General features: G+C 43.2%; 1 protein-coding gene across 1 annotated transcript; it reads left to right on the top strand.

Moving 5' to 3' along the window:
• Positions 1-463: 463 nt before the first annotated feature.
• Positions 464-19,532, top strand: MFSD10 (major facilitator superfamily domain containing 10). Its single transcript, XM_010000266.1, has 12 exons — positions 464-648; positions 967-1,063; positions 3,922-4,025; positions 4,994-5,152; positions 6,941-7,129; positions 11,084-11,192; positions 11,850-11,955; positions 13,301-13,415; positions 15,476-15,566; positions 17,341-17,388; positions 18,361-18,450; positions 19,426-19,532. The coding sequence occupies exons 1-12, from the start codon at positions 478-480 to the stop codon at positions 19,530-19,532; spliced, it is 1,386 nt and encodes a 461-aa protein (XP_009998568.1). The 5' UTR covers positions 464-477.
• Positions 19,533-19,765: the final 233 nt, after the last annotated feature.

Raw genomic sequence — 19,765 nt, 5'->3', positions numbered from 1 at the left:
TAGGAAGTCTATTTTTATTTTTTTTTTTAATTGTTACTGCTTCAGTAATTTTTAGGGAAGGCATAAATAATGTATTAGTTACTTGAATACAGATATTCAAAGCAAGAGTGCCCTTTCTCATCTATTTTACTGTAATAGTGAGTTGAAAACTTTTGGAAAATTTGTATTAGCATTGCTTACCTGCTAGCAAACTTTGAATGCTCTTTAGTTCCATGTTTTATGTGGGATGTTGCTATGATAAAGTTGCTTATCTTACTGCCCTTGTAGCCTGTTCTTGATGGGAGCAAACTTGATGCTAATAACAAAGCGAGCTTAATATAATCAAGCAGGCAGCTTAATGTAGCCATAGCTTGGATTTATTTTTGTGAAGTCTGTAGTAAGCAAGAATGAATCAACAAGATTTATGAAAGGCCTGAAAAATGGTTCCTATTGACTGTATATAAATGTACTTTTTTTAGAAGCAGAGCACCTGGGAGCATGGCCCTGCAAGAGAGAGAAATGGGCAGCAGCTCTATCCATGACAAGCAAGAACAGAACTGTAATCGTGTTATTACAACTGTCTTCCTGGCACTATTCATTGACTTGTTGGGATTTGCTCTCATCTTGCCACTGTTTCCCTCCATCCTTGATTATTACAGCCAGACTGAGGTAAGTATCAGAGAAAACCAGCCTGCAGATTAGTTATCAGATCTTTAGGGAAGGATGGAAGAAAAATCCCTTCCCTTGGGGCAAACCAAGTAGCTGTAGGCAGAATAATAATATCCAGCACATTTAAACAGTTCATGGACAGAATTTGTTTGTGAACCTACATGAGATTTTTCGCTCATTTTCATCAAAATTAGGGCTTTGTTTTGTGGAAAGTTTAAGTTTAAGAACCACTGAGCTTCCACCCTACTGAGTGTTTCACACACTCACTTGCTCTCAGTTCCAGCATCGTGGTCTACCTCTCAGCTGCCTGTTTTGCAGGATGGATTCTATTTGTCATTGCAACGTGGTGTGGACTGGTTTGCAGAGATGGTTGGGATGCCTCAAGAGAGGAAATACAACAGTGTCTTGTTTGGAGGTATGGAAATTAATCAAACAAGTTAACAGACTGAAAAAAGGAAAAAAAAAAGTGTTGTTTTCAAGTTATTTGCCATTTTGATGTGAGGGATAATGAGGGAAGTGACAAGAAATACAAAAAAGCATACTTGCCTGTTACTAGATTTAGATTTAAATAATACAGAAAATGTCTCTTACAGTAGGCTGTATATTATATGTTGTTTTATTTTCATCACACCAATAGCAATGGGGATTGGACAGCCACATCTCTTTTCATTTGGAGCTATCTAGACAGGCAGGAGGACTGGGCCAACAGGAACCTTACGAAATTCAGAATCACAGAATGGTACAGTACAGACATTGCACTGACTGGTGGGGAGCAGCTCTGCTTTGAAGGCCCCAGAGGTCCTGGTGAGCAGCAGGTTGACCATGAGCCAGCCCTGACAGCAAAAGTGCCAAAAGGACCTGGGCTGTATGAACAGAAGCAGAGCCAGTACATTGAGGGAAGTGATTGTCCCCCTCTACTCAGCACTTTTTAGACCACATCTAGAGTGTTGCATCTAGTTTTGGTCCCCTCAGTACCAGACAGACACCATAAACTGCAAAGAGTTCAGCAAAGGGCCTGGATGACAGAGGGTCTGGAGACCTTGGACTTGGTCAGCCTGTAGCCATTAGCACCCTTCCAGTACCCATGGGGAGGTTATTGAGAAGACAATGAGGCGCTTCACTGTGGTGCATGGTGGGAGAAGAAGCAACAGGCATAAGAAGAGGCAGGGGAAGTTCAGACTGGAAATAAGGAAAAACATTTTCACAGTGAGGCTGGCCAGTGGAGCAGGTTGCCCAGAGAAATTTTGTTCTCCATCCTTAGAAGCTGTCAGACCCTGACTGGATGAAACCCTGACAACCTGGTCTGACCTCACAGCTGACCCTATGAACAGGCAGTCAGAGGAGGTGACCTCCAGAGTTCCCTTTTAACCTGAATTATCCTATGATCTTGCCCAATTTGTTCTACAGATTGCTAGAGAAATCCAGGCCTGCTGTTCCCTATTGTCAGGCTGCCAGCTGGAGGGTCAGGAGCCCGCCGTGCTGGTCGCTGCACAGTCACAGAAATTACTCTCCCTTCACAGTTGATCTGCACATGATTGGAGATCAATCAGTAGGAAACACAGGAATTAGAAGCTTATGAGGTCAAGGCTCATCTGCCCCCTGGGCAGCTACAGTGCAGCATTGCTTCTAAATCTCATTAGTCCTATTAAAAACAGCAGAGCTGCTGACTTGCAGGGTCCAGAAGTATTTGCTGTCCCTAGGACACTCTGGTGAGCTCCAGCAGGAGCAGTGCAGGAAATCCAGCAGTGTATGTGTCATGTTACACATTACAGGCTCTTTTGGCTCCTTGTGATCTGGAGAGTTGCGAGGAAGCTGGGATTTCAGAGTATGAAGATGTGAGGGTGTCTGGGTTGATTCTAATTGGAAATGTCTAGACCCACTCCTTGTAGTGAGCTGAGGCCTCCCCCAAGATAAGCAGAAGGCTTTTAAACTATACAAAGCACCTTAGAATGCAAGTGTGAAGGTATTGTTACTATTCAAAGTAGTTTATTTGGGTATAACAGACATTATAACATTTATTAACAGTTTTCCTCTTTCCCACAGTGTCCTTGCAGGTGTTTTTTTTTGTTTCTGTGCTCATTTTCAGGTAGATTTGAGTGGTAGGAAACAGTTTTCTTTAATCCCTCAGAAACTACTTTATCTCCTCTAAGGCCAGGCTGCAATTCTCCTCCCTGCACCTTCTCACCATCTCAGATTTTGCTTATACAAGGGACTAAGAGCTCACAGTTGTGTCCAACTTGTTGCCTTTCGTCTTAACTGCAATATCCCTTGATTTGGCTCACTTTCCAGTGGAAGGAGAAACCTTCCTGCTCCTTTCAGAGGAGTCTACCTGACTCTTTTTTCTTTGAAGACAATACAACATCTATCTGGGAACATGCAAATAAAATAGACACTGTTCAACTCAAGAAGGAAGATGGTATCCCTTGCTATTTCTTCTCTAGGCAAAAAGTGTTGAGAAAAATGTATTGAACAATGATGGGAATGGTGATGAACACCTCAGTATCAATATTCTGCCTCCCTCAAAGTTGATGGGAGCAGAACTTCTGGTTTCTCTCTCTGCCTTTTAAAGCTTTGATAGCTGAATGATCTGAGACATAACCCAGTTTTTCCTTCAGAGAAAAGCAGTAACAGCAAGGCATTTTTTGTCTGCTTGTTGAGAGCGTAGTGCAAATTAATAAGTGTGTGGAGCTAGAAATGGCATGAGAAAAGAAGAATTAAAGATCACAGAAGGTGGAGGCAGATTTCAAAAGATTTTTGGAGTCTGTTAGAATCACTCCTACATCTTACTGTGCATCACTGACAGCAGTGCTTATGTCCTTCTTTCCATGATAAGAAAGAAAGAAAAGCTAATTAAGTGTGACAGAATCAGGTTCAAACAGTCAAAAAAATCTTAAAAGAACTGTGACTGTTAAAGAACTGCGTTACCTCTGCCTTAAGAACAGAATATGTAAGTAGTCAGCTAGGGAAGCATTGGAGACCCAGCATTCCATTATAGCTAGTGAGTTTCAAACCCAATCTCAGCAGTGAATGATCCAGTGTATACCTGTTACTCTGGTCTGTGTATCTGCTCTGTCTGTATGTGCCACCTCAGTTAAATAAGAATGGAAGATCAGTATTTTGAAGGTGGTTTAGTCTGAGACAGCTGTTCTTTAGAGCTATGTTTTACATTCAATTGCATGCTTTTAAAGAGCATAGTGGAGTGATAGTTCTGGAACAGCTTGTCTTTGTAACGAAGGCAGCAAGTCTAATGATACATGTGTTTAATTTTTTTAGGTTTGATTGGCTCAATCTTCTCCGTCCTACAGTTTTTCTCCTCTCCCCTCACTGGTGCTGTGTCAGACTGCTTGGGCAGAAGGCCTGTCATCTTGATGACAGTGGTATGATACTGATTTTAGTCATTCCATCTCAGTACACAGTTAAAGGCACTATTGGTCATGTGGGTAGCACAAAGGTTTGGAAAACAGAATGGTTTAGATCTAGGTTTTTTGACTGCTTCTTGCCAAGTCACTTGTCTGCACTTCCAAATATGAGTGTTTACACTGAGTGTCCCAGATCCAGAATTGCACATAGAAGGCACCAAAATACCTGTCTGTCTCTGGGATTTGCCAAAATCCCTTTCCCATGTGTACATGAGTATGATGTCAAATGCTTTGTTTACAAATGTTAGACTTAATCCCTGTACATTTTAGTCCCCCAAGTGACTAATGAGGGCTGATGACTTCATGACCTATTTCACAGAGCCTGGGAGTTGCTGGTTAGGAGGGGCTGTATAGCAGTGTCAACTGTATTTCTTTTGAACATAAACATTCTCCAAAACGTTTACTTATTGCTGGTCAGAGCATGGGGTTCTAGTTGCAGAAGCAGTGCAGTGCAAGTGTGCACATGCATAGTGGAACCTGCCAGTGAATTATATGCATATCCCCATGTCTTGTGGTTTTGTGGGCAGCAAATTAAATAAGCATGTGTGCCTATGATTGATTGTGAAATTTAAGGGCTGGAACTGTGAATTCTTATTTAAAACTCAGAATTCTCTTAAGTTGGTAACAGGTGGAGTGGGATGTACTACAGTGGTTTTATGGCCAGGACTGATTTAGCTCCCTCTGAACTTTCTTTGCTCTTCTAATTATATTAGTAATCTCACATTTGTATGAAGTTTGTATGGATGTGTTTCTGTTTCTTTTGTATCCAGGACGTAGTTGGGTATCCGTACGTAACAGACATGTCTGTTACATGGGTTTTTGAGCAGCTATGGAAAGCAAACAAAAAAAATGTAAATGTTTAGCTGGGAGATTTGCAGAAATGAGATCAACTTTGCTTTGTAAAGAACCCTTTATTTGTTCTGCAGATGGGTTTGATAACATCATATGCACTATGGGCTGCCTCCAGGACTTTCGGCATTTTCCTTCTCTCCAGGATCATAGGTGGAATAAGCAAAGGGAATGTCAGCCTCTCCACAGCTATAATTGCTGACTTGCACTCTCCAAAAGCACGGAGCAAGGGCATGGTGAGTTTTATGTGTGTGGGATATGTTTGGGTAACTTTTTTGAGATAGCTGGTTGGTTTCAGGTGGTCAGAATGTTGTCCTCAGATGTGTATTCATTGATCATGTGAAAATATGACTTTAAATACTACTTCACTTCTGAAAAGACACCAGATCATCTAGTCAGTGAGCTCTCAGACTTCACTTGTCAATGATTTTTACTTAAAAGTGAAACATAGATACCCTAGAGTTGGAAAAACTACCTGTGTAAGTGTTATAGTTGTTAGTCCTCCTGATAACTGTAGTCCTGATTATAACAGCTCAGAAGTCAAAAGGTCTTGAGGCCCAGTTTTGGTAGCTGGAACCCATTCTTCTCACCTTCCAAAACTGTGGAAGTGCAGCAGCAGCACTGTGCAGCACGGTGTGCTTCCTGGCTTCCTTGGATGCTGCACTGGTTTCTGCATCTGAGCTCAGCCCAAAAAGGATGTGGCATTAGGGTGACTGAGCAGCAAGTAGTATGAACAGCTGCCCTGTCTTCTTTCAGAAGGCAGTGGACCAGATGGAAACACCCTGCAGGCTGAACTTTGCCTGTGAATTACCAGTTGAATCTTTTATCTCTTAAAAACCTTGGGGGCCCAAACTTCTATTAACAGATTGTAACAAGCCACTGTGCAAGACAGCTGCTTCTTGGGATGAGAAACCTTTAGATTTCACAGTGATAGCTAATTAATTTTCCAAGCAATTTATTATGGTCCTGGTGAGCCAAAGTGTATTTTTGTTTATGAAGAGGGATAGCCATACAGCACTAGTAAGTAAAATGGCTCAGGGCCTATTTTTAGGGTTTGAGAGCAAGTCACTTAGCACAGCACTGCTCACATCCATATGGCTACACTCTTCCAAAGCAGAGAAGGCATGTTTATTCTGCTTTCTGGGAAAATAATAGCATCTGAGTGATGCTATTCCCAAACTGTCATGGGTCATTGCCTGGGGCAGTGCTAACTGGGCAGGCTGAAACAAGGAAGACAGGGAAGTTGTGGAAGCCCCATCCCTGGAAATGTTCAAGAGCAGGTTGGATGGGGCTCTGAGCAACCTGGTCTAGTGGAAGGTGTCCATGCCCATGCAGGGGGTTGAAACTAGATGATCTTTAAGGTCCCTTCCAACCCAAACCATTCTGTGATTCTTAAGCAATCTCACTGATGCTGTTGACTCAAACCAGTGCTCTTTTAAGGTCCCATCCAGTGTGTACAGATTCTGCCTCTCTTCCTGTGTGCTGATATCCTAGTGAGTTAGCACATTCTCATTAGTACCTGCACTAAATTCAGATTGTTCTGGGAAGCCTCTCAGTCTGTTTGTTCTATGAGCCATAGATTCCTAAATAGAGAAATTGCCAAAGCATTTTAGAAGCTAGAGACATCATTATGAGTTCCTACCATGGTGTTGTCCTCCTTTCTCCAGTTTTACAGTACAAAAGTTTATCATATGGCTGAAGGATGTGGCTGACCAGTGCTTGAGGTGAGAATCATTGTTTCCTTTTCCAACTTCCTTTCCCCTATAACCACATTGTAGTTTGTTCCTACCACTTTCCTGACTTGACAAAAAATTTGGAAATAGCCATTTTTTCACACATGGCACTCATTGCCGTGCTCTCCCTGCATCTTCAGAGTGGTTACATTCTGTGTCTGGTTGCATTTCTTTCAGGTAAATGCCAGAAAATCCAAATTGCTTTAGCGAAACCTAAATTGATTTAGCGCTGAGCTACCTGAACAAACTGATGTCTAAAATGTCATGTCTCTGTTCATTGTATCATTGCAGGCAATGATTGGTGTTGCTTTCTCCCTTGGTTTCACACTGGGTCCCATGATTGGAGCTTACCTATCCATGGAGACAAAGAAAGGAGAAGTCTTCTACCTTCATTCGGCGTTGGTGGCGCTCGTGTTTGCCGTGGCTGACCTTGTTTTCATCTTCTTCCTGCTTCCAGAGACACTTCCCAAAGAAAAACGGGTAAATAGACAATCAATCTGAAGATCTGTGTTTCTTGCAGAAACAGAACTTGAAAACTGGAAATACTGGAAACACTGAACAAGGGGCTGAGCCAGTATCTCAGGAATTTAGCTCATTCCTGGGACTAGAATTTAATATTATTATTCAGGCTGGTTTCTAAGTGGTTGCATGATGGTCCCATCTTCTAGGGCAGTGTAATATGAGAAATTCTTCATAGCTGACATGTCTACTTTATTACTGGTTTTGGTGTATTAGGTTTAAATTTCTGACAAACTAATGGGAACCTAGGGGGAATAAGGTGAATTTTAAACTATGATCCCAGTAGCTCCCTAAGGATAAATTCCTGCTAATCTTAAAAGTAAATGCACCAGAGATTGGATTTTCTTTCATTTAACCAGTATATGTTAGAAATTTTCTTAGTTATTATCTTTGCCTTGATTATTTTGAACATTCAAGTAGTAAATTACACTTACCTTTGATCTGTGCTGTCTTCCACAGATAGAAAATATCTACATGCACTAAAATTCGGTAACTGCTTGGATTTCTGGGGCCAAGCATTTATTGACATTATGCTTTAATATTGTGTGATCAAACACTGTCCAAGATACATCTGAGTATAAGTCTCTTGGAACAGTCTCCACTGGTAGTGAGGGAGGGACTGAATTCAGCCCATGGTATCCAGCTGAAGCACTTGATCTGGATTGCATCTTTCCTGTCATCCCTTGTTTCTAAGCAGCACGCAGCTGTTGAAGTGTGCTTAGCCTCTGGGTGGCCAGAGCCATCTGACACTGGGAATTGCTCAAGGAACTTTTGTCTGCAATGCTTCTGCCAGGGCAAAACTTTTGACCTTCCCAGTGTTTCCCAGCAGATTGTGTCCTGTGTGAAATCTGTTGCTCACGTTATCTTCCCAAACACTGCTATATATATGGTTGTTTTTTTCACAGCTCTTCCATGTGTCATCTGTTCCTCTTTCCTATTTGGCTGTTTCTAAACATTCCAGATAAAATCCTGTTCTTGGTTAGAGCTGCACACTCTGGGGTGGTAGGAACATGTTGACGTAGGGAGGTGCTGTAGAGTGAGTCTGTATTTTACGAACAACTCCACCCTTGCTGTGGAGGGATAAATGGTTTCAGTGCCTTTTAGCACTGTATGATGAATGCAGCCCTCCCACTTCTATTATCTTCTTGAAAGTTCTTCTGATAAGCTAGTCTGTGTTAACCAACATGCATGATTTTTTTAATAAGAAAATGAATGTTCTGTCCCTGCTTTTTAGGGTTCTGTGCAGAAGTGGGTATTGCATGAGGTGAATTATTAGGTGCTTTTCAGAGTCAGGTCCCAGTCATACAAAATACACAGGGTGTTTGGTTGCTGGTAAGGTAGAAGTTTGTTTGGTATGGGAGCTTCTTGTGATCCCTGTCAGTGTTAGTGCTTTTGTGCTGTCTCCTTTCAACCTGCATCTGGGCCGTGACCTCATCCAAAGAGACCAGAATTTTTGCTATCCTTCTACCCTGTTTTTTCAGCTGTCCCACAAGCTTATCAGGTGAAGAATAGTAACCAGAGAGCTGTACCTTTCATCTGTCAGAGACACTGGTCTTACATAAGGTGGCCAAAACAGCTCTTGCTGTGTCCTGCAGGGATTCCCCTTAATAGAAAGGTCTCTAGTGGAATCCCACCCCTTTAAGAGCTTTTGAGTTAATTTTTAGCTAAGCTAGTAATGAGCAAGGCAGCCTTGCTGGAGGGAGGGTCATAAAACTTTTTTTTTTCTGGTGTTCAGCTAATGGTGTAAGGAGGATGTGTAGGGTTATGCAGCATCCCTAGCAGACTTCTGGAAAAACAAGGCTTTTGCTCTATGCATACTGAAGAGTGTCTGATTTGAAGGGGAAGGCTGTAGTTTGGAAGGTCCAGGCTGCATTTCTGATTTGGACTGGCTCTGTGCCCTCAAGATGTGTCATGTAGTCTCTCTGCATTAGAGGAAAGCAGGGTAAACAAAGACACTGTGAAAAATGTCTGCCATTCAGGGTGACTTCTGAGGAGACAATGAAGTAAAATTGAGGAATTTTGGAGTAAGTAATGATAAGCATAGAAATTAAATACCATTTAGGTGTTGCAGATTTTGAACCTGTGAAGAATCTAAACTCCATGCAGCTGGTGACATTGACTGAAATTGGCAGTGTAGAGTTTATTATTTAGGGTTGGTGAAACACTTCTGTCAGATTTAGGACGATGTTTTCATTACCGATCAGTGGATGCAGTTACTTTTAAACCACTGCTTTTAGGGCAAAGATAGGACAAATTAAAATAAATTTACATGCATGCAAACACATGCACATTTAAAATAATTTAATACACATATATCTATATTTCATTAAAACCTGAGATTTTAGACATATGCACATATAATGTATATCCTTCAGACCGAACTAAAATCAGCCTTGTAGTACAAAGCAGCTTGGCATTCTGTCTGACATGGATAATAATTCAAAACTGGTACAAACTACAGTTTTTTTATTACTGACAAACATGCTTGAAGAGAGTTGCCTTTTAGCAGATTCTCTCTGCCGGAGAACAAACACCATCATGCCAGCAAATGCAGGAACTGAGGATTGCTACAAGCCAGCCTCAGGAAATCCTCTTACAGACCTTTTAAAAAGCATGAGGAAACTTCTTCTTGGGAGTGTCTGTTTACCCTCTGCAGTACACAAAGTGAAAAGTAAAATAAATATCCTAGTTTGTTCCATCTTTAGGCTGGTTTTGTGTAAAGCCATAGTATATTGAACTGGTTGCTCTTGTGAGACTGCTGGGCTCCAGAGTTCTGCTGTTGGATGCTTAGAAACTCTTGACTATCAAAACAAGACAGAGGTCATGTTAATACCATATTGAAAGGTGATTTGTTTACAGCTTTATTAAATCCAGTCCATATAAGCCCTCAGGTCATGCACTGAGATTTAAGTTCCACTGATAATTTGACCTTTAATCTCTGTCCTGAAGGGGATAATAGCTCCCTCTCTATCTGGGAAGAGAAGGAAGCTCATCAAATACAGTCTGTGCAGTGCTTTGAAGATGTGAAATGCTACGTGTGCTTATTCAGGATTCTTGAGTCTGTCTTATCTCTTCCTGGGACTGTCATGTAAACAGTAACAGACTAAATTATTCTCTTCAAAAGGAATTCTTTCTTTAAGAATATAGACATTATCTTTTCTTTAATTTTCTATACCTTAGAATAAAAATTTAACATTTTTTTTAAATCCTGTAGATGAAAGAATAAGCATTTCCTAAGCTTTTATTGATAAGAGCAGGGAGAGAGCCACTAGGTGCATAATTAGGTTGAGCTGTATGATGTAGAAGGACCCTATAAATTTTATTATTCAAAGAGCCATACAGTGTGTCTGGGCAGAATCGCTCCAGACATCTCTCTAAAATCTCTCCAAGGAATATATCTAAAAATTATATTTTCCTTCCCCAGGAGGTGTCACTGGCTGGCTAAAAGAACAGCCAGTGTCCAAGCACACTGTTGTTCACATACTGTTCTCAGACTTGTAGCACATAAGCAAATCCTCAGCTCCCCATGAACTTGCCGGCAGATGGGCCAGCAAGTTTGCCCAGTCTGTGTTCATTGGACATGAGGGGTGATGCAAAAAGTGAACCAAATAAACCTTCCCACCTTCAGGCTGTGGGAGTGAGCTGTTCCTGCTTTTTAAGGAGCCAGGGAAAGATCTATTTTCTGTCTAAGTGAAAGCTGCTATCAGTGCTCTGCCTTGCAGTTACAGTGCTGGATCCAGTTCAGTGATCAGAGAGTCTGGGATGTTACTGGGGGTCACCCAAACCCCTGTGCCAGTTGCCTCGTTTCACCTCAGATAATTAGTGCGGGTATAGAAGCACATTTGACTCTCACCATTGATTCCTTGCAGTATTTACTACATCAGGTTTTAAAACAAACTTTCTTTCTCTGATCAGGTCTCTTCTGTGACATCTGGATTTCAGGCAGCAGTTGACTTGCTCAGTCCTTTGGCTTTATTTCAGTTCTCTGCAGTCACCCGAGGAAAAGAATCCCCTTCAGAGGAGAGTGAGTGTTTGCTGCCTTTTTGTATCAGTGTTGGGTGTCTGTCTTGTATGTTGTGGTGGTTTCTACATGAAAACTTTACTCAAACCATTTCAGAAGCAGCACTCCCTTCACTCATTTAAAACCCACGCGACTAATTTATAAACAGGGAATTGTAAGTTCCCTTGGGTGCTGGTCCTGTTATTCCCAAAAAAAGGCTTTACAGATGAGTGTCTTGAAGATTTCTGACTCGCTGCTTCCTTTTTCTTCAGGCACTGGCTGCAGCGTGGGGTAGGGCACAGTAAGTGAAGTGATTTAAAAGATAGATCAAGGCATGAGTAAGGGAGATGTGAGTTTGCTTATCCATGCTGCAAACCAGGAAAACTTCAGACTGGAATTTTATTTCTCAGTTCAGGACCCGGGAGGTGCAGAATTTGAACTGGCCATTTCTCTATATGAAATTATTTAAGCTGTAGAAAATAAATCAGCATTTGCCAGGCACACAAACTTACCGTTTGTTCCTCTGTGAAAATTTTTCCATGTACAGGTGATAAATATTTTTCTACTGTTGTTGTATTCTCAAGCTGTGCTTGAAAAACACCACTGTATTTCTCTGTCTCTTTTTTTCCTCTTTTTTTCACCCCCCCTTGATGTTTCCTTGTTTATTTTTTGTTTGTTTAGATCTCCAGAATCTCAAAACCTTGGGCCTGGCTTATTTCCTGTACCTCTTCCTGTTTTCCGGCTTGGAGTACACACTGAGTTTTCTCACTCACCAGAGATTCCAGTTCAGCAGTTTTACAGAAGATAAATGTTGTATATTTTGTCTAGGATATTTTCCAAAATCTTGATTTAAGGTCTCTTCATTTATTTTCAAGAGGTTACTAGAAACACTCAGAAAGCAACCACTGCATTCAGTGGTACTTGAGCTTTGTGGGAATGATTTATGAAAATACAGGCACACTGTTTATCGTGAAAGGAAGTCTCATTGAATCTACATCTTCCAAAAACTAGTGTAAATCGATACACAACATTAAATTAAAGGTCCTGAAATAAGTATACCTGGGTTAGTTGTATTGATTATAATAAAACCTTTTATCTTCTAGCCCAGAAGAGTTCTTCAATATCAAGGCAAATCTTAGCTCAAAAAAGGCAAAGGATAGAGAGGTGGCTTTGTGATGATATTGGTTCAGGAGAGCTCTGCATTGCATGCAGTGTGCAGTCATTGCCTCAGAGAGTGTGATTTTCTTTAGTCAAACACTGGAGAAGAAAAAAACCAGAATCCACTAACAGCAGCTCAGCTTGAAATACTTTTCCTGCCAGCTCATAGGAAGATTTCCAGCCAGGAACATGATCTTGCAGCTTGATTCCTTATGTGTGTCCTTCCCTTTGAGTAATTCTCAGGGGTTTGTCTCATCTTTCCCTGTCTGTCTTTCATTACAGTTTGTGGCTTAACTAATGAGCGTGCATCAAGGAAAGGTTTGTTAGTTTATTAAGCCTGGTTCTGCACAGTCCTTTCAGGATAGCCATGAGGTGACATATACAACTTTATGCTGACAAGCTTATTATGGAGGTGAGAACTTCTAGTTGAGAATATCCACATAGTTTAGTAGAGGTGAATGGGAAATTTGAAGAAATATTTAAGGATGGAGGGAGTAATGTTGCAAAATTCTCAGCACAATACATGGTCACCACCATGCCAGTGCCCACAATGTGCCTTGGTGGCCTTAATCACACCGCATGAATGGTGGCAATGGTTGTGGGAAAGCACAGCATTTGTTCCTCGAAAACCAACAACTCCTGTGCATATGGCACAGATTTCCGTGGCACAGGGTAATTAATCCATTTACTCTTTGTAGGCCACCCTGAAAACTGATAACTACATCACAGCAGTCTGGAGGTGACTGCAGCATTTCCCAGCAGCTGTCCCATCTCTGCAGAAGACCTCAGAGGTTTCTCTTCTTCCTCTCTGCCTGCCATGGAAACCAATGTCAGCATATTAAAAATTTGCATTGCTCATGTGAGCACCAAGAAGCATTTTCTCTCTCTGGTTCAGGAAGGGAGCTACACTGAGCCTGTGACTCCCAGGGTGGAATGCTCTGTGCGTGACTCCATAATCTGTGTTTTTGCCTCCCTTCCAGCATGCAGCAGGGCAAGATGTTTTTCTTTATTGGAATAACAATGGCTGTGATCCAGGGAGGCTATGCTCGCCGAATCAAGCCAGGAAATGAAATCAGAGCTGTAAAAAGGGTAAAAATAAATAAATAACTAATTTTTTCTCTTCCTTTCCCCCCAGAAATCTGACATGTTAATTTTCAATCCACAGTGCAGTGAAAGGTAGTTGAAGTGGGCACTTACCAGTCTAAATAAACCGTGTAACATTAGAGCCATTTCTTACCATATCAGCTGTATTATTGAGACTTTGGAGTTCTTCAGATGTAACTGCAATAGGGATGAGAACAGAGTGCCTGTCCTTGCAAGCCAGGTAAAATGCAGTGAGGACTGTGCTTTGTTTCAGTGCTTTCTCTTGCAGTGCAGACATTAAAACGACTAAAGCTGCTTCAGAAATGATCTCTGACTCTCTTTCTGGCACAAAGTATTTTCAGGGACATCATCAGTCTGGCCATCTCTGTGCTTGACAGCCTTTCCTTAGAGTATATTTCACTGATGGGCAGGGGGAAATAGGTTCTTTCTCCAGTCTTTGCTTTGTGATCATCAGCATTACATGTAACAGTGGCACGTACCGATGTTCAGACAGAAGTTTCTGACAAAGTGTGCCTGTCTTTGCTTTGCTCACCTCTTTCTTCACAGAGGTGATGGCGCTGCTGTTCTGGGATGGCAGGGCACAGTTCCCTGCAGCTATACAGCTGTGGGACATGTAGATATGTTTTGTCATTTATATTTGTGTGTGGAACTAACCAAAGCAGGTTTTGAGTATTTCTGAACTTTGGTTGGCTGCTTGGTAATAATAGATGTGCTTGGACTGTTGGAGCCTTCATCAATTTATTATACATTAATTTGAGGCTAGTATGATTTCAACAGTGGCAGAGTGAAAAAGATTACCAAGCTGCACTGCATTGCAGTGGATTGACTCAGCTTTTCTTAAAGTGATTTCTGCTGGTGAAACTATCATCTCCACCTTGCTCACTGGCAGGCAGAAGTTAATGGCACAGTTATTGTGTCACATGGGAGGCATTTCCCTGTGAATGAAAATTTGCCCTGCTGTGTTAGTGCTGCTTTATCCTCTGCATCAGCTTACTCCATGTGCTCTGCCAGCTTGCTGTCACTGCACTGCAGTTCAGGTGAGCTCTGGTTTGCACCACTGATTTTTATACTCCTTCCTCTTCCCTGCATGAGAAGTGTAGTTACCTTGAAGTACCCAGTTTGGCTGCTCGGGGCTGATGGCTCCGGAGGAACAAGTGCAGAGACAGGCTGGCCCTGGGGCACTTTTTCTGTGGATGAGTGCCTTTGGTGGGGGTTCACTTTATTGCTGAAGTTAATCTGGGAATTGGCATATGGCAAAATGTGGCCTCTCTCACCACAGTGATTACAGTACCTCCTTGATAACTGAGCCTTCAAAATGAGACATTGAATGGGAGTGAATTCCCTCTTTTTGTGAAACACACATGCATTGGGTCCTGACTGATGTGTCTTTCTCCAGACCCTCTGTATGCGAGGCAGAGATCACAGGGGAACTGAATTCCAGGCTCTTGGAGGAGAAGGAGAATGTTTTTTCTTTTTGGGTTTGAATTTAAAATTATATTTCCCCTCCCCCACCCAGTTTCACTTCTTGGCTGTGGAAGTGTGGACTCAGGTAGCTCGAGAGGGCTTGATGTAGCCCTTAAAATTGGTCAATACTGCTGAGAACAAGCAGAGGAGCTTTTGTTGTGTTGCACGCAAGATTTTTGATCTCTTGTGCCTGCTCAGGAGATAAGGAGTTAAAACTAAATTTCTGTTCAACAGAGAACAAGAGAAAAAACACCAAAACCCAGTAGATCCTATGAGAGAGAATTGTGCAAAAATCCATTTTTCCTCAGCTGTGGGAAATGGGCGGTAGGATAAGTGCAGCCTGTGTTCCAGGTGACTTCAGCCCATGCCATCAGGTGATAATTAGTGAGGGAGAACAGAGAAGTAAATTGAACTGATGTGTGGCCATCTAGGTGAATCTGAAATGTCTGTTTGGGAAGAAAGGACTTTCTGCTTCTAACTGAAAAGCAGTCCCATCAGCGGAAGAGAACTGGCAGGACACCTCGGGTCAGGCTGTAACAAGCAGGGCTTAAATATAACTGTGTGACTCCTTTATTTTGCAGGCCATTATGTTGCTGATTCCAGCTTTCCTGTTAATTGGATGGGCTGCAAATGTGACCATGCTGAGTGTTGGACTATTGCTGTACTCTTTTGGTGAGTTATTCCAAATGTGCTGAAGGCTAAGCACAAATAATTTTTCTTCGTGTGTTTACGTATATTAAAAAAGATGCACTTTGATTTTAAACTTTAAGTAATAGAAGGTTGATGGTTTAGTTTTTAAAATATGGAAGAAAAAGTGTCTGAGTTGTTTTTCTGATGCTGTTTGTTTCACAGGAAGCTGCCATGCTTATTTTGAAGCATCCCCAGTGCTCCTCTTGTCTTGTCCCACTGGGGAGCTCTTGAGGGTGGGTTGGTTGTTTTTTTCCTCCCTTCTCATCAGTCCTAGAAGCAAAATACTCATTAAATAGCTCAGGAAAAGAAGGGAGACAGCATGTCTTTGTATCTCTGTGGTGGCTGCATAATTTCTTAGGCAACAGGCTGAGGAGACCTGCATGCTCTAAAGCTGAAGGCTGGAGTGTGTTGAGAGTGAGGATCAGTCAGTGTTGCCCTCAACATTTTGGCACAGGCTGGGCAGGCTGGACACTGCTCTGCTCTCCTGCCCTGCAAGCTGCTGGCTCAGGGAGGGAGCAAAACTCCACCTTTTGTGTTTGATAGATGCAGGTGGTTTTCAAAGATTCTTAAGAGTTTACATAAATAATATTCTACCAATTTAAGTTGTCATCCAGGGAAATTATTATTAATTACATTGGGTTAATCTACTGAAGCGCCTATCTGAAAAGAGTTTTCAGATATCCCCAGTGCTGCTAGCTATTGTTGAGAAGCTTCAAATATGACTAATTACAAAAGTAGGAGACTTCTTTTTTGCATGATACAGCTTGATTTAAGAGTAACCTGTAAACTACAAAACACGTCTGTTCAGTAGCTTATTTGCCTAGGGACAGATTTGTGTTTGACAGCTTTCAAAATCTACATCCTCTCTACAGATTAACTTGCTTTTGAAAGCCCACTCTGTGGGGAGGGGTGAGCAGAGGTATTAATTTTATCTAACTGGGCTTCTAAGTTAGGAGCTTTGTCTTCTTAGGCTTCATACCTGGGCAGAAGGCCCCATATCTTCCCCAGGTAAGCCAGCTAGAAATGCCTCTGGAGGGACCTCTTTTTCCTGCCTTTTCCTCCCTCTGCTCCAGGAGTTAGGGTGCCTGCAGTAAAGGCAACATGTCTATCATTACTGCTCTCCGAGTGTCCTTTCCTTCCCAGAAAAGAATATCTGCTTTGTGTGCTCAAAGCACTTCCTTCTTGGCAGAGATGGCCCCTGTTTCAGTAAGAGAGCAGTGATTGCTGAACAGCTCCTGGCTTTTTTGTCCAAAAATGTTGTTACCTCTTCTTCTTGGACTTGTCTTATTTCCCAAGACAGAATGTAGCCACCCCTTTCATTCATGAGTAGAGTAAAGCTGTATGCATGTGGACAGTGTGATTCTGTGCACAGACACCTCATTATCCAGTTGAAATACAAGTGATTTCCTTTCCCTGCTCCACCTGACAAGACCGCAGTGGTTTGGAAAACTACCAGTTAGCTGAGCTGACCTACCCACCCCTTCCCCATGGGCTCAAAGAATGAGAGACACTAATGCGAAACATCTGCACAGAGCACTCATGGCTCTGGGCTCTTTGTGCAGGTTGGCTTTGAGGGGGTGTTTTCATTATTGAACTGGATTAAACCTGATGATTCATTGTTGGTACAGAGCCCCAGAGCTCGGCGGAGTTCTCTGCAGTACTAACGAGTTAGGGCCACATGTTTTTCACTGCTGCTCTTGTAACTGTTTTGAGCTCTCTGCTCTTCACTGACAGTCTCTTCTGTGGATTTTTCCAGCTGCAGCCATTGTTATCCCGTGTTTGTCAGCCGTGGTGTCAGGTTATGGTGAGTCTTTCCTGCTTAGAGCAGCAGCCCTTGGCCGCATAATTAACCTTTGCATAGACTTGGTTCAAGTACAGAGCTGACCTCAAGTCTAGTGATGCATCAACAGGAACGCTTGTGTCTTAGGTCCACCTGGGATCTGAATGTTGGACTAGTGACTGGCTGCTGCTTGGCTGTAAGATGGCCTCTTTGCCCCCAGTGCAGTAACAAGGAGAGCAGAAATGCCAAGAGTTACCATGAACTGCTACTCCATGTTGCATGTTCTTAACCCTGAAACGACAGCCACCCCTGCAGGAGTGAGGTTAATGCCTAGAGAAGAGCCCTGGCCAGTGATGCTGATGCTGCCCCTTTCCCCTATAGCCAGTGATCCGTGACTGGGGACCCTTGGTCACACCATGCTGTGCTGTGGGGAGGCAAACCCGCTGTGTCACACGGGAGGTGCTGCGGCCCTCAGCCCCTTCCCTTCTATGCTTGTCCTACCTTGCTGTGTAACCCCGTAAAGCAGATGTAGCTGTGTTGCCATCTGTGGATGATACAGATTGTGCTGTAGCTTTGGTTCAGCTGGTTGCCAGCACTACAGTGCTTGCTGAGGCACAAAAGTAAAGCTTTGCTCCTTAATGGCACTTGTATGTGATGTTAGCTTGCATCTATGCTCCTGTACTTACTCTGCACCTGTGCCTCGTCAGCAAAGCTGTTGCACAGTGTAAGGATTTTTTTTTGGTTGTGGTGTGCACTACAAACTGTCCATGGACAAGCACCCTTGGCAAGCCTGGTGTTTGTTCTGTGCAGCAGTCCCATTCAGCTTCAAGAGGCAGTGCATGCACCTCGGGCAGTGGGTGTAGAATGAAGAGGGGAAATGCATGTGGGAAACAGCTCCCAAAGAACAAGGCTCCAGAACTACTGCAGGGCCCTGCCCTGTACACTTTCCATGCCCAAGCAAAGCCTCCACCCCATAACAGCTCTCTGCTTGCACAGGCTCTGCCAGCCAGAAGGGACGAGTCATGGGGATCCTGAGGAGCCTGGGCGCCCTTGCCAGAGCCCTAGGACCAATCCTGTCTGCTACAGGTGAGTGAGGCCTTGTGCTCCTTCCTGCCTTGTTCAACACTCGGTGTTGCTCTGGGCCCCCACAGCCCAGGTGGGTGAGCAGGGGAAAGGGAAGCACAGCACAGTCAGAAGGATAAGGTGGTTGTGCAGGAGTAGGTACCCAGAGAGCTGCTGCAGAGCCCAACATGGTCCTTGTCAGCACTAACAAAAGCCTCGTGGGTGAATTTAAAAAGTTCATCCAAGCAAAGCTAAACTAGACAGCAAAGTATTGCTGACTCTTTAAAATTTCATCTGAAGCTGCATCCCAGGATGATACAGATTACATAGGGACAGTCCAGCATGTGCAATAAATAACATTTCAGCATTAAAAGCATCTGTAGCCTATGAACTAGATTAAGAAGTCCACACTCCTCCAATGCCACAGAGCGCAGGGAGGTTAGCGTGCAGTGCCCAGGAGCATGGGTACCCCTGAACTGGTGCAGGTCCCCCAGGCCCATGCAGGGGCAGAGAAAGGAGCAGGAGCATGTCAGAGCTTGAGCTCGGACCTGGTGTTATGTTTGAGCAAGGCCAGAAGTTGTCTCCTAGGCCTCGTGTTCCTGAGTGTTCAACATCAAGAGAGTGGTATCGGCAGCGAGAGCCCTTCAAGAGCAGCACAGCACCAGCAGCAGCCATGGAGGAGTTGCTGGGGCAGGGAGAAAGAGTTGTCTGGTGGCTGAAGCTGAATGTGCCTGCAGGAGCTTCCTTATTTCCATAATGGCAAGAATGAAAATAATCCTATTTAAAATAACCCCTTTTAACATGCTGTTTCCTTGGAAGAGAGCCAGCACTGCTCTTAGCTAACTCCTTTTTGTAACTTGTGTGCCAAGGAGGTGCAGTGCAGTAGTTCTGTGTTCTCCAGGGGCACTGGTAAGCTGTCGAGGGCAGCAGGGTTGGATGCGGGGGTACGTGGATGGCAGAACAAGGCTACTAATGAGCTACATCTTGTTTCCTTTGCAGTTTACTGGCTGGCAGGGGCAGAGGTTTGCTTCACTGTCTGTGGAGCTTTGTTCCTTGTCCCCTTTATTTTACTTGGTGCTATAAAACAGCAGTCAAAGGAGGAGTAGGAAGTAACCAGAGCACCCGCCAGCTGTCGAGGACCTCTGCATGACCTGACTCTTGGCACCTGAGCACTGATCAAGTAAGATAAGAAAGATTTTGGTCTTCTGGAAGGGGACACATGAGGACCATGTGCAGCAACAACAGCCTTCAGGCTTCCTATGCCTCTCCACAAGCAGGTATGTTTAAGATGGCCTCCCTGCTGGCTTGGATAGTTTTGGAAATAGAAACAAACCCTCCT

The sequence above is a fragment of the Chaetura pelagica genome, unplaced genomic scaffold (genome assembly GCF_000747805.2).
Source record: "Chaetura pelagica isolate M959 unplaced genomic scaffold, ChaPel_1.0 scaffold116, whole genome shotgun sequence".
In the NCBI taxonomy this organism is placed as follows: domain Eukaryota; kingdom Metazoa; phylum Chordata; class Aves; order Apodiformes; family Apodidae; genus Chaetura; species Chaetura pelagica.
The sequence above is the reverse complement of the archived record's forward strand: the minus strand, read 5'-3'. Positions and strand labels throughout refer to the sequence as shown.

Coding starts and splice junctions, on each gene's coding strand:
- MFSD10 (XM_010000266.1), top strand. CDS start 478: ATGGCCCTGCAAGAGAGAGAAATGGGCAGCAGCTCTATCCATGACAAG. Junction 4,026..4,993: donor CTGTCATCTTGATGACAGTG/GTATGATACTGA, acceptor TTTGTTCTGCAG/ATGGGTTTGATAACATCATA. Junction 11,956..13,300: donor ACTCACCAGAGATTCCAGTT/CAGCAGTTTTAC, acceptor TTTTTGCCTCCC/TTCCAGCATGCAGCAGGGCA.